The sequence below is a fragment of the Phascolarctos cinereus genome, unplaced genomic scaffold (genome assembly GCF_003287225.1).
Source record: "Phascolarctos cinereus isolate Bilbo 61053 unplaced genomic scaffold, phaCin_HiC Scaffold_4;HRSCAF=312, whole genome shotgun sequence".
NCBI classification, from domain to species: Eukaryota; Metazoa; Chordata; class Mammalia; order Diprotodontia; family Phascolarctidae; genus Phascolarctos; species Phascolarctos cinereus.
In genome coordinates, this window is record NW_027555847.1 from 344,510,654 (window position 1) to 344,524,953 (window position 14,300).

Sequence of the window (14,300 nt, forward strand, 5' to 3'; positions counted from 1 at the left end):
TACATATGTGTATATATGTATATGTGTGTATATGTGTGCATATATATATTTTTATATATACAGAAAGAGAGAGTGAGTGAGTGAATGACCTACCACCCCAGCCCACTTTCCTGCAGGTATTCCCAGAAATCCCACCACTTACAAAAGCTGCCAAAACCAGGGGTGGGGAACCTGTAGCCTCAAGGCCACATGTGGCCCTCTAGGTCCTCAAGTTTGACCCTTTGACTGAATCCAAACCTCATAGACTTCAAAGGGCTATATTTGGGAACGCAGAGGGCCACATGTGGCTAAAACTCTTGCTTCCAGGGACATTCCCAAGGCCCTTTCACAGCCCTCAAAATTCTTGATAGCATCTTGGCAGCCAAAGACAAAAGCAGACTATCTGCTTTATGCTTTAAATATGGCACTTGTCCACCAACTCCAACCTGCACTTTTCACTCCTCTTTCTTCAGATTCAAGGATAAAAGAACTCTCTCCTTTTCTCCTCTAGTTACTGGGAAATTATATGACATTAAAATTCTGACCAAATAATGGGAGTATACCCTATGTACCAGCTGCAAATGGCACATTAGGGCCTGCAGTTCAGTGTTACCCAGTTATCTGCATTCATACAATTGATAATGTAAAGCTAATTCAGAGTTTTTTTATTTATGAGATCAGGATTAAATCTACTTTCCTAAACTATGTTATTGATTATTTTTAATTTAGATATTTTATATTAGAGGGGTTTTTTTTCCTTATCATATGTTAAGTAACAAAAGTTTGTGGAGGCTTTTTTTTGTAACCACTGCAATAAATACCAGATTCCCTTAAATGTTTTGAATGTTAGAAAAAACATCCATCACCTGTACTCTAGTGGCAAAATTCAACTGAATTAACATTATAGGTAGAAGCATTTTTTTAAAGCTCTAAGGTATAAGAGGCAACAAGTTCATAGATACCAATGAATTAGAACTGTTCAAGACAGCCATCACTTCAAATCTTATATAAGCACGAAATCTTTATGCTAGGAAACATGTTCAAAAGCAGATTTACAATATTGCTTAGCCAATTATATCTGAATATACCATACTTTCCTAAGTTTTCCAAGAACATTATTTTGTTTTTAAAATATTCTACAGGTGAAATCTCTCTTTGGAGGCTTTCTGTGTTTCCCCTAAAAAATTCTACAGGTAAAACTAATTTCTGTATATATAAATGTTAGCTATTATCATTGTTATTGTTATTCTCCCCCACTTCTTTCATTATTTCATCCACAAGCCTAGTCCTCCACAAGCACCATCCTCCAGTCCACTCCCATCTCAACAGCCCAGCAAGCTCCAAGTAAGGGTGTGTCAATCTAATCAACCTAGGCAATATATAATAACCTCAGGGATTTTCCAAACCAAATTCTCCATTAGAACGAAAATTTCTTGAGGGCAGGGTCTGTTCCATTTTGTTCTAAGTATGTACAGCATTTAGTAAAATTCAAGGCACATAGTAAATAAAAACTTTTACATTCATTAATTCATTAACAAGCATTTAAACTTAGTGGTCAAAAAGCCCAAGATCTAGGGAGACCAGAATTTTTTTTTAAATAAGCCCTGCCCTCAAGGAATTTGCATTCCAAGGATATAATTTAAATAAATACAACAGAGAGACCAGGTGGCTAACATTTGGAAGGGCTGAAAAAATTATGATATATACAAGTAAAGGAATAAATAATACATAGTAAAAAATGACATAGTTTTAGACAAACCTGGAAAGACTTGTGGCTAGGTGGCATAGTGGATAGAGTACAGGGCCTAAAGTTAGGGAGTTCAATCAAATCGGGTCTCAGGCACTTATTAGCTGTGTGACCCCAGCCAAGTCATTTAACCTTGTTTGCCTAAGTTTTCTCATCTGTAAAATGAGCTGGAGAAGGAAATGACAAACCACTCCAGTATCTCAGCCAAGAAAACCCCAAAGGAGTCACAAAGAATCACACACAAGTGAAAAATAACTCAACAACAACAACAGGGAAGATTTGTATTAACAGAAGCATAGTGAAGTGAGAAGAACCATAAAATAACTTATATAATAAGAATATTACAAGGAATAAATAAGGAATTCATCAAATGGGTCAAAAAGGATTTATTAAACACTATTTGCATGCCATTATGCTAAATGCTAGGCTTATAATGAAAGACAAAAACACAGTCCCTGCTTTCAAAGATCTCAAGAATATAATGGGGGAGACAATATGCAAAAAAAAAATTATATATACATGATGTGTACAGTATAAAAAGAAGGTAATCTCAGAGCAAAGACACTTGCAAACGGAGTATACTGGTAAAGGTCTTTTGGCAGAATGTGGGAATGAACCAAATCTTGAAGAACGCCAGGGAAGCCAGGAGATAATGGTGAGGAAAAAGAGAATTTCAGACCCGTGATAGGAATCAGTGAAAAGGAAGAAAAGCATATATGAATAGTTCCTTGTGCATAAGACAGCAAAAATTAAAGAATGCCAGTGTAGTTGCAAAGTCCACGAAGGGGAATAAGGGGAATAAAGTCTAGGAAAACTGGCAAGAAAGGAAGGAGCTAAGTTGTGAAAGGTTTTGTAATTTATTCTGGATGTTACAGCAAACCACCAGAGTGTGTTGAGCAGGGAGATGACATGATCAAATATGTGCTTTAGGAAGATCACTCTGGAAGCTGAATGAGGGATGGGCTGGAATGGGAAGAAAAGACCAACCAGAAGGTGACTGCAATGCTCCAGGTGTGAAGTGATAAGGCCAGAAGGAGGCAGAGTATGTGTGAGATAAGAAAAGTGGATACACACATACCAGAGATAAATTCTGATCAACTCAATGACAAACTAAAGAGAACCAATGATGAAACATGCTACCCACCTCCTGCCAGTGAGGTGTTTAACTAACTCAAGGTAAGGAAAGAAATCTGTATCTGCGGACATGGCCAATGTGGGCATTTGTTTTGGTTGCTTACGCATGATACAATTTTGGGTTTGTTTTTTTTCTTTCTTGGGGGTGGGGGGGTAGGAAATTGGAGATAGAGGAAGAATAACTATAAGGTTGGCAAAATGGGGACTAAGAAACCAAGACTGAATTATTGATTGATTATTGAAGCATTTTTAATGCATAGAAGACAATAGAAGGAAGGTCAGTAGGAAACAGAGAAACAAGACAGCTTTGAAAAATAACATGCACAATTTGTCATATTAATTGGGAAAGAGATGTAAATTGTAGCTGATACAGATTCACAGCTGCATGAGCAGTCCTCTTATTCTCATCTGCACATCTTATTTAATTTGTTAAGTTCAGAATATATGTACATTTTTTTTAATGAAGCCTGGAGAGAACCCTAACCACATCAGGCAAGAAAAACCTCCCTAACAGGGAAGCTAGGTGGCAAAGTGGATAGAGCACTGGTCCTGGATTCAGGAGGACCTGAGTTCAAATCCAGCCTCAGACATATAACATTTACTAGCTATGTGACCCTGGGCAAGTCATTTAACCCCACTGCCTAGCCAAAAAAAAAGAAAAACCTCCTTAAAGGTGGATCCCAACAAAATTTGAGATATCCTACTCTGGAAAATATATTGGCCCCAAGATATTCCATAATGATAACAATAATAATGAATCATGCTTTGGAATGCAACAATACAGTAAAATAAAAGATTGTTCATCTAATATTAATAATATATTGAAAAAGTATATGGAAAAAGTCCAAATAAAGAATACAAAATTTTCTGTTTGACACAACATTATAAGGTCTAAAGCAGTAGTTCCTAATCTTTTTTAACATTAAAACATTCTATGGAGCACAACAGGATATTATTGTATTAGAATCTACTGATTAAGAAAATGCATCGTAAAGTTACTATGAATGACCATTTATTATAAATAAATTCGACAACACCTACATATACAGGAAAAATAATAAAGGCTCTCCCTCTCAAACTACTCTGCATACCTCATATACATTTGCAGTTATTCATTTTATATTTATACTGTATATTTCATCTATGTTCTATGTATGTCTTGTCTCCTCCATTGGAAGATAAGCTCCTTGCACACAGATTGTTTCTTTATACAGTACTTGCATCACCAAGGTTCAGAGTTGACTAATACGTACCAAATATTATATACATTAGTCTACATAATTTATGGGGGTTTTTTATTACCCTTGGTAACACTATTACGCTGGTACTAAATAAAAACTGTTCAGGGCTGGTTGTAACAGCAGTATCTCTTTTCCCAGTCATCCCCACCCCCCAACTCTCCCCACCCAAATCCTTGGCCTAGTTAGGAACTAGTGATTCTAAAGGAAAATCTATAAACAATACATTTAAACTGAAAAGCAGAGCAATCCGCAGTGTAATTTTGCTTCCAGGCTTGGCATTTACGCAGATTTTAAAACAGATAGCCTTAAAAGAACCCTTACTTCATAACACTTGATGGAAGCAGATGACTTTCAGAAATGAACAGGTTTACCTGAGTTAACAGGGAATAGAGTGGAAGCAATGAATAAATGAGGAGTGTATGTACTCTAATGTATTCTGAATGGTTAACTGTAAAGCAAATCTTTGGTTTTTACATGTCACTTTATTTTCCTGGTTTATTAACTCTGTGACAGCAAATTTCTGTAAAATTAAGCACATCAGTACTTTTTACAATTAGGCATAAAATCACCCACTGTTTTGAAATGGCACAAATTCAAGCAGAAGTAATATTTAAAATAGGTATGTATTAATTTTAAAATATTAACATTCCAATTAATTTCACTTAACATGACAAACAGTATAATACAATGTATAGGTAGATCATCTGAAAATAGCACACCATAATTAATTCTGCTTTTAATTGGAATGTTTCACCTTATTAGCCTTAATTCTTAGCATTTAATGTTAAAATTCATGGTTTTGAAAAAAATTATATCAAATAATTAAATAGAGTAAGCAATAATTTCTTCCTAGGAGCACAGTCAACTTTTTAGTATCTTTGGGTACATAATAATATGCAAATCAGTTGTGTAGGTATTGGAAATACCAACTACAAAAGCTATCTTTCTTTTAAACTAACTTGAATTTGTCAAAAGCAGACCAGAAGTATCTATTCATTTTTGTGTTCTTAAAATATAAAACTCCATTGATATCCCTGATGCCTCATCATGATCTGAGGATGACTCAGTGTTCTTCAAGGCCAGGACAAATAGCACAAGCTCTGTGGTAGGTCCCACCATGATAGAAAAGGTTGAGTACAGACTAAACAACTAAAGACCAACCTAAGCTGGAAGAAGTTAGTCACTAAAAGGCTAGCCATTAGTAATGGGGGGGAGGGGTTGAGAGAGACTTACAAAAACTTACAGAAAAGCTTATGATCTTGTTTGGTAAAAGAAATACCAACCCTGAAGAACTGGTAAATCTATTAAAGTTTTAAACAAAATACTTTAAATCATCTTAACTTTGAAGCCATTTTAGGCATAAAATAAGACCACATAACCTGGATTTTAAATCTGAAAGTAATGTGATGTGCTAATTTTCCAACATACTGTTGCTTGGTCATTTCAGTCATGTCTGACTCTTCCTGACCCCATTTGGGGTTTTCTTGGCAAAGATACTGGCTTGATTTACCATTTCCTTCTCCAGCTCATTTTACAGATGAGGAAACGGAAGCAAACAGGATTAGGTGACTCGCCATGGGTCACACAGCTTGTTAAGTGTCTGAGACAGAAATTGAACTCAGGTCTTCCCAACTCCAAGCCTGGAGCTTTATCCACTGTGCCACCTAGCAGTCCCTTCAATATACTACAGTCTCTATAATATGGAATTCAACATGATGTGAACTTGGTCATTCAGTGAAGAAATTACCTAAATATCTCATTATTAAGGAAGTTGGATGACATGTTATGTATAAATTCACATACAAAAAGACAGATGATATATGACTTGTTACTATCAAATTTTGGTATAAATGGACAGTGTGGCTTAATGTATTAGTGAGTGCTTAATAATGTTTTTGTTTTTAATAAGCACATTGATTAAAAATGGGCTGTAACTATTCACAGCTAGCTGACAAATCAAAACAACTATAGTCCAGTTATTAATGAGGCTTTTGCTTTATATTTCAAAATATGAGTTTTGAAAAGGTGTTTGAGGTAATGGCAAGAGATCTAAATGGAATTATTAGGTAAGCCACAGATGTGGTACTAGAGCTCAAATAAGAATATGGGTACATGAAGATGAGTCACACATGTTCATATGAAATACATTAAGATAAGCACATTTCTTATTAGTTCATCACATTTTTTAGGGGGAGCCCAGCTCCCCTTAGCAATTTTACACTTTAGAAAAAAGAGGCTTAGCAGTATAGTGCAATACTAACCTATTTAATTCAACAAATATTATTAAGCACAAGGTACAGAGTTGGCCTCTGGGTATAATTAGACAAGAAAAACAAAACAAAACACTGATTTTTGCCACTAAGTAGGATGATATTGAACAATTCACTCAACCTTTTTCATTTGTGTAATGATACCGCCTTGGTGTCTTTAGAGAAGCCATTTTACTCTTCTTGGCCTTCTTGTGAGAGAGGTTTGAATGAGCGAATTGGACAGTTCAAAAGAGTGGTTCTCAAACTTTTTGGTCTCAGAACCCCTTTGCAAAAATTACTGAGCTTTTATTTATGTAGTTTATATTTACTGACATATACCATATTAAAAAATAAAAACTGATGTTAAAACATTTAATTCATTTAAAATAACAACCCATCACATGTGAACATAAAATTTTATAAAAAATAACTATATTGCAAAACAAAAAAAAATTAGAAGGGTGGCATTGTTTTACACATTTTTTTACAAATATCTTTAATGTCTGTCTGAATAGAGGACAGGTGAATTCCAACATCTGCTTCTGCAATCCAACTTTGGTTGAAGCAAACATGAAGAAAATCTGACCTCACACTGATAGGCAGTTGGAAAAGGCAGTATTTTATTAGGCAAATGTTATCTTAGTATTTTTCTGAAAATAGCTGTGACCTCACAGACCGCCCAATAGCTTTGATCTCACACACTCCCCAGTAGAGTCTAAGGGAAATCTAGAGGTTCTGGAAAGACACTTTGAGAACCACTGATCTAAAACATCCCTTTCAATGCTAACATTCAAGAGATGGGAGTGAAGAGGAAAAAGTTCAGTATCGCCTCATTCCTACATGCCTTTCCTGACTCCTCTGATAAACTTTTTAATTGATTTTGTATATGCCATATTCTCTGAAAGAATATAAGCTGCTTAAGGGCAGGGACTGTCTCATTTTTGTCTCTATATCTCTGGTATCATTATGAATGGTAAAGAAGAAATGCTTAGGATCATTCATTTTTAGAGTAGAAGTGGCCTCTTAAGAGGCGATCTAGTCCAATCATAATCATTTAACAGATGAGGAATTAACGCCCAGAGAAGTTAAGTGATTTGCCCAACGTGACAAAGACAGTAAACAGAAGAGCCAGGCTTCAAACTTGATGTCATTCCGAGATCACACTGGCCAATATGTAATAAATGCTTTTTTACATTGAACTGTTTAGTCACTAGCCCACATTGGTTCTGAAATGTGAGCGAATCCATGGCAGAAAGGGGTCAAGAGACCAGATAAAGAGAGAGTCAACTTGGTGAGAGATGGGCTGAAGACAGGTGCTTATGTCCAATCTACATAATCACTCAAGCATGGCGCCTTATATTTTGACAAGTTTATTATTAATCAGTATATTCTACACTAGCTCTCAGCTAGCTTTCTAACTGGTCCACAGTCAAAAGAACTATGGTGAGCAGAACCAGGAGAATGTTTTACACAGTAACAGCCATACTGTGTGATGACTAACTTTGATAGACTTAGCTCTTCTCAGCAATGCAAGGATCTAAGACATCTCCAAAGATCTCATTGTAGAAAATGCTATCCACATCCAAAGAAAGAACTATGGAGTTTGAATGAAGATCAAAGCATACTACTTGCTATTTTTTTCTTCTGTTTTGTTTTGTTTTCTCTTTCTTGTGGTTTCTCCTATTGGTTCTAATTCTTCCTTACAACATCACTAATGTGAAAATATGTTTCATTGGAATGTATACGTATAGCCTATATCAAATTCTGCACCACCTTGGGGTGGGGCGGAAGAAGGGGAGAAAAATTTTAAACTCAGAAGCTTATGGAGGGGCAGCTAGGTGGCACAGTGGATGAAGCACTGGCCTTGTAGTCAGGAGTTACTGAGTTCACATTCGGCTTCAGACCAAACACTTGACACTTACTAGCTGTGTGACCCTGGGCAAGTCACTTAATCCCAATTGCCTTAAAAAAAAAAAGCTTATGGAAGTGATGGTTGACAAATTAAATTTAAAAAAAAAAAGAACTATGAAATCCCCTCTTTCAATCTCAACCTTTCAGTAAAATCCAGAATTTCTGGTTGAGCCAATAAAACTAGTGTTTCATAATTTTACCTAGACATTACAAAATTAAGCATAAATGGCCATTGTTGGATTTTGTATTATTAAAAACTGTACCTATGACATGTAATTTTTAAATCCCAGAAATTAAAAAAAAAAACACCAACAATGTTCCTTTGCTGACACACACTTGCTTTCACAGTCAATTTATGAACAGGCCAATCTCCCTTTCCTCCACATTCAGGAACTGACCCTGAATTAAAAAGAATTAAATGTATGCTTTATGCAACATCAAACAAAGCTGTGCTAGTGCTGACCTGACAATATTTTTAGATAATAATCCATGACACCTAATCAAGTTGACTATCATGTTTCCACTGCAGAATGGAAAATGGTAGTATCACTTTGCCAGCATTGGGGGATGCTCCACAAAAATCATTTACTATGCAAAAACCCTGACAAGAAGCAAACGATCCACTTAAAAAGGTTGGTTAAAATGGCAATATATTAATGAACAGGCTTCCTCTCCTCCCCTTCCCTCCATCTGAGGAAGAGCATGGGCACTTAAGGAATGCTTGACTTGTCTTTGTCTTGTAGAGTTTGCTTACCTCTACACTAGAACATTTTACAATTTCATCACCACTCAAAGAATCTGATTCCTAACCTGGCATATCCACTGTTTATCAGAAGTATTCTCTCAACCTGAATTCTGAGCCAGCATTTGGGGAAAGCAAGAAAATTTGGGCCCCTCAAAACATTCAAGGCCTCTCTAGACAGAGTTAGGGAACTGCTATACCAGAAAATTATTATATACTTTCTTTACCTATCAAGAGAAAAAATGGGAACTGATTACACTCAAGGAGCTCAGGATACTGTGACAGATTTTTTTTTAATAGTGGGAGAGGGGGAATAAAGATAACAGGACTTCTAAAGGAAAAGACTTTCTACACAAAAGGGAGCCAATTTATAAAGTAACAAGCAAAAAGAATCAAACACTTGGTGATACTCTGCCAACATTTGAGCAGTAAATCCTGCACAGTCAAAGCATGACAGAGTGCTTCACATTTTGAGAAATGTTTCTCCACTATCATTCTAAACCTATCATGTCTAAAAGTAAAAGTTATTATACTGTCACAGTATTTTTCATATTTAAAGCCTACATTATTTAACAAAGCTGTAACCAATAAGTCTTTTTTTTATGAGCAATATATTAGAATAAACTTTAGTTTTCAAAAACCACTTGCAACCAATTCAGGGAAAAGTGTCACAATAGGACATAGCATATTGTTTCCCTTACAACTCATTTTGATGTGGAAATCATTCAACTCTGATTTAAGTGAATGGAATTCTGTATTTATGTATAATCCACCCACTTTCTTTAATGGGACCTTAGCAGGGAAGAAAGACTTTTACCTGAAATGACTCTAAGCCCTCTAAAATATAATGAAGCACACTGAAAGCCACACTGTATAAAATGGAATAGTATTATTTTTTATTCTTAGCAGTTGTCAGTGTTTTTGGAATGCAAAAATTGAAACTGGACCATTATACATTCTCTGAAAAATGAACAAAGATTTTTTTTTCTAAAAGGTGCTACCTCCATCAATTGAGATAAACCTGCATAGGGATTATCTCTGATCATCTCAGAGATGCAAAAATCTCCTTTTTCATGGGCAGAATTAATTACAGGCTGTTTTTTTTTTCATGAGGCAAACCATCATGCAACAGTTTTGTCATTTGACTAAGAATACCGGTTGTCCTAATCAAATATCCAGGCCCTAGGGATTTTAATCAGCTATAAGAGATAAACTATTTCCTTCATAAATATCACATAAAACCAGAAAATAATCCTATTCCATGAAGAACTACAGTATTTGGAATGTTAACACTACAAAATAAAAAAGGCGTCTTTTATTATTTCATTTCAAACCTCTGGTATTAATGATGAAATAAAATGACACTCATGTAGCCTCTAAGCATTGCTACGCTTAACAACTATAGTTCAATACTTTCATGACAATGGATCCACAGAAACATCTAGGATTCAAGTACCCAATTATGTGGAAAAGTTTTTAATGTATCACTACATAGGTAGTACATTATTATTAAATATAAAAATAGGCAACAATAGTGGGCACATAGGTTTGTCCCTTGGACATCAGGTGCAGCCGCCATGACTTAATTTTAATCTCTTCTGGTCTATTAAATCTTTCTCATTCTTAATCACCAACATGAAGGTGCTACAGGAAGTTAAGAAATACTGTATTTTATTAGCTCCCAACATACGTATTAACCATTATATTATCCCTTATTAAGGCAAATCAATAAATCATCAGAACAAGTATATAGCCCAGGTACTAGCTAAGAAACCTCATAGAATAGCTTTTAAGGGTAGTAGTGAATGAAAGCTTTTTGAACTACAAGAGATCAAACTAAATGTTTGCTTTTGTGAGGCTTGAGGGTTTGTTTTATTTTCTTTCCTTTTGGTCAAAGAAAGCTTTCTATTACAATTTTCACATCTTTCAAAATTTCTATTAGCTGGGTGATAAACATTTTGAAACGTGTCAAAACCAGAAGGCCAAATGATTCTGCAAATACATTCTTCACAAGTCTCAACATTCTAACAAAATTTGAAAACAATTCTAAGTAACTTTGAGCTGTAAGACTAATGAATACCAAAAAAGTGCCATAACAGAAACTGGTTACAGAATTTTCAAGAGCAGACAAGAAAACAAGCAAAGGAAATATTTTATTGTTAACCTTTCATTCTTAACCCTACTTCCTATATACAAGATCAGATTTGTGCTCTTTCAAAACTGTTATAGCTTTGTTATTCAAAGTATGTATTCAAAAGATGAGTGGAAGGAGCAACTAATAGGATCCAAGCAACATTTAACTCTCTAAACCTGCCACCAAATTTGAAAACCAAAACAGCACTCTGAAAAAAAAACAGGAATATTATTTTGGTATAGTTCATCTTTACCAAAGTACACAAGATAAAAATATATACAGGTGTAAGAAGAAACAGCACTTGGGATCAACTTGTTTTACTGTTATCTTCAGAAGCTTTTCTTTTCATAGGTAGCTTTTTTCCCCCTTGATGCTAACACACATAGCCCATCCATGTCTTTGAGGTACTTTTAATTTCAATTATACAGTTTAAGAATGTAAATCTTACATAAAACATATTTATGGATTATGCTCATGGCTGCTGGTAGGATTTTTTTGTTATGTTTTTAAAGGTAAATACAATACGTTTGCTCCGGTGATTTATAATCTAATGAAGCATAGATTTTTCAATGTAAGTATACTTTCATAGCTAAGGAACAAGCAAAAGCAAAAGTCACACACACACACACACACACACACACACACACACACACACACACACACACGAGAACAAAGGAAACACTAACGTGTGAACAGGAAATGAAGCAACTCTGTACACGTAAGTACCTTTTGGTGCCTCCAACGTAGGTGAAAGTAAAAGTGGAGTCTGAGTATCTGAAATCTGAAACGGGAAGTATTATTGTTCTATTTTATTACGTCTGGAGACATTTTTAAAAGCATAATTTTGCCCTTTTTTTTACGGGGGGGGAGATTGGTTGGCAGGAAAAGGAAGGCGTGGTGGAAAGGAGGAGGTTGCAAACACCTGAGCTCTCCATCCCATTTTGCTGAGGGGGGAAAGTGCGGGGGGCGGGGGGGGGGGAACGTGTGGTTTAAGGAGCTGGTGCAGCAGAAAAAGCCCCTAGCAACAAGTGCCCCGATGCTATGGCAACGGCGGGAATTTCCATTGTGCGAGGAGGAAGCAAGCAGCAACAAGCCAGGCTTTCTGCTTCTAAATAAGGCTCCAGTGTTGTTGGTTTCTTGTTTTTTTTGGGTGGGGGGCAGGGGGATGCAACGACAAGGTAGGGGCACTAGTAGGCTCCGGAGTCCCTGGCAGACGGATTGGAGGGTACTGATTTTAGTGGGAGGAGAACAGGGGCAAGGGGGACATCCAGATAAGTGCTCCCAGGGCCAGCGAGGAAAGGGGTACTGGGGTAAGGGAGGGCAGGGAACTGGGGGGGGGCGCGCGGGGGGCCGAGAACCCCAGTGGCTCGGAGCTGAAGGCAGCAGCCATGCCCAACAGCCGAACCGTGCCGAGCGGAGCCCCAGCTCCATTGCACGGCCGCCGCCAATCAATTCATTGCGCAAACCAACTCCTTCCAAGCCGCGAGTCTCGGCCGCCAGCTAATGGAACAGCGAACCCGGTGGTGGGCTTGGATGGTTCTCGGGATCTGGTGGTGGTGGTGGCGGCGGCTAAAAAGCTAGCGCATTGCTCCAGCAGCCTCAGCTCCTCGCTCCGAGCACCTTTCCTATCTGGTTTCTGATCCTGAATCTGGCTTCCCCAGACCGTGGGGTGAGAAGGACGGAATAAGCAGGGGGTGGGGTACGATGGGGGGGTGGAAGGGAGAAATACTGAACTCCCCCTCCCCCTCTTTCTGACACCCGATCTCGTTACTGTGACTGTTGTGAAATGACACCCGAAATGGGGACAAGCAGCCCCCAGGCAAACAAGTCGTGCTCAGAGAACGGGGTTGTAAAGCGGGTGGAAGGAGCTGGCACCGGGGTCTGAGGAGGAGGAGAAGGAGACAAAACTCACCTGCAAACAGGCAGTCCTTCTCTGCCTTGGACTTCTGTATCACAATGTCGATATCCTTCTGAATTCTCTCTTGCCTTGAACACATCCCCATGAAAGAAATCCCTGGAAAAAAAGCAGTCTCTGTTTCCAGCCCACCCCACCCCCCTTTCTTCTCCAGTTTTCGTAAATATTCAGTTAAAAATGAAACCTCTGGTTGAGGCAGGGATGAAGCAGAAGTGCTTTCTGAAGTGATCCAGGGTGAGACGGGAGGAGGGGGAGGTCGATTTTGCATTCCCAGATGTGACCGCCCAGCTGCCTCTTGCTGCTGTTTGATTCCAATTTCCTCTCCTGACAATAGATCCAGAGGATGGTGATGACACTGAGTCTCACTTTCTCCCTCCCCCGCCTGAACCACCAACAGTGGTGGGCTGCTAGTGCTGGTGATCGGAAGATAATAACAACGGTAATCACCGGCGATGGCAGGACCAGCTCGGAAAGACAGACAGGAAGCGACTCATTCTTTGACACACACACACATACACACCCTACACACACATGCATGCATGCACACACGCACGCACGCACCCACACTCACTTACACACATATACACATTCACACAGCCTGACGCTGAGACTGCTGCAGCTACGCCAAGCCGCAGACCCTCCCCTCTCTGCTACTGCTCACAGCCAGAGACACTCCGCCTGCCACACGTACAGACTGCCCGGCTGCTGCTGCTGGCTACTGTGTCTTTAATAGTAACTCCCCGTCAGGGCAAAGCCTGGTTTTCCCCACCTCAGACCTCCCTGTCTCCACCAGGGTGGGAGCTGGATAGGAACCTGTAGGTGGAATGCTGTCAGACTTATCAGTTCTCCTACCCTTGTCTCTTTCATGCATTTTACTCTACTTTGTCCCTAAATTGTGAGTAATAGGAATACTTGAACCAGAGTAAGTAGAATAAAGAAAAAATAAAAACCTGAAAAATACACAAACCTGCCCACATTACGCAAGGCAGAAGAATCCCTAAAACAACTTCAGCGTATTCCCTGCCTACCTAGAAGCTTTTTCTCCTACACAGCAGAGGCTACCGAACTCATCGTTCCACCAGGGGAAAACAGTTAATCCTCGTTGGAAATCCTTTTTTGCTACTCCCTTCTAGGGCCCATGTCTTTTTCTTCTCCGATTTGAGTACTCACCAGGGCTCTCCCACTATATTCCTTTGCCCATCACATTTCAAGAATACTGACCAATAGCTCTCTGGCACAAGAATGTTC

At 38.2% G+C, this 14,300-nt stretch overlaps 1 protein-coding gene across 1 annotated transcript in view; it reads right to left on the minus strand.

Moving 5' to 3' along the window:
* PARP8 (poly(ADP-ribose) polymerase family member 8) overlaps positions 1–13,742 on the minus strand; it is a 217,081-nt gene extending 203,339 nt beyond the window's left edge. Inside the window, 2 exon segments of the mRNA XM_020996772.2 lie at positions 11,864–11,918; positions 13,050–13,742. Coding sequence (XP_020852431.1) covers positions 11,864–11,918; positions 13,050–13,320 — 326 coding nt within the window. The 5' untranslated portion in view covers positions 13,321–13,742.
* Positions 13,743–14,300: the final 558 nt, after the last annotated feature.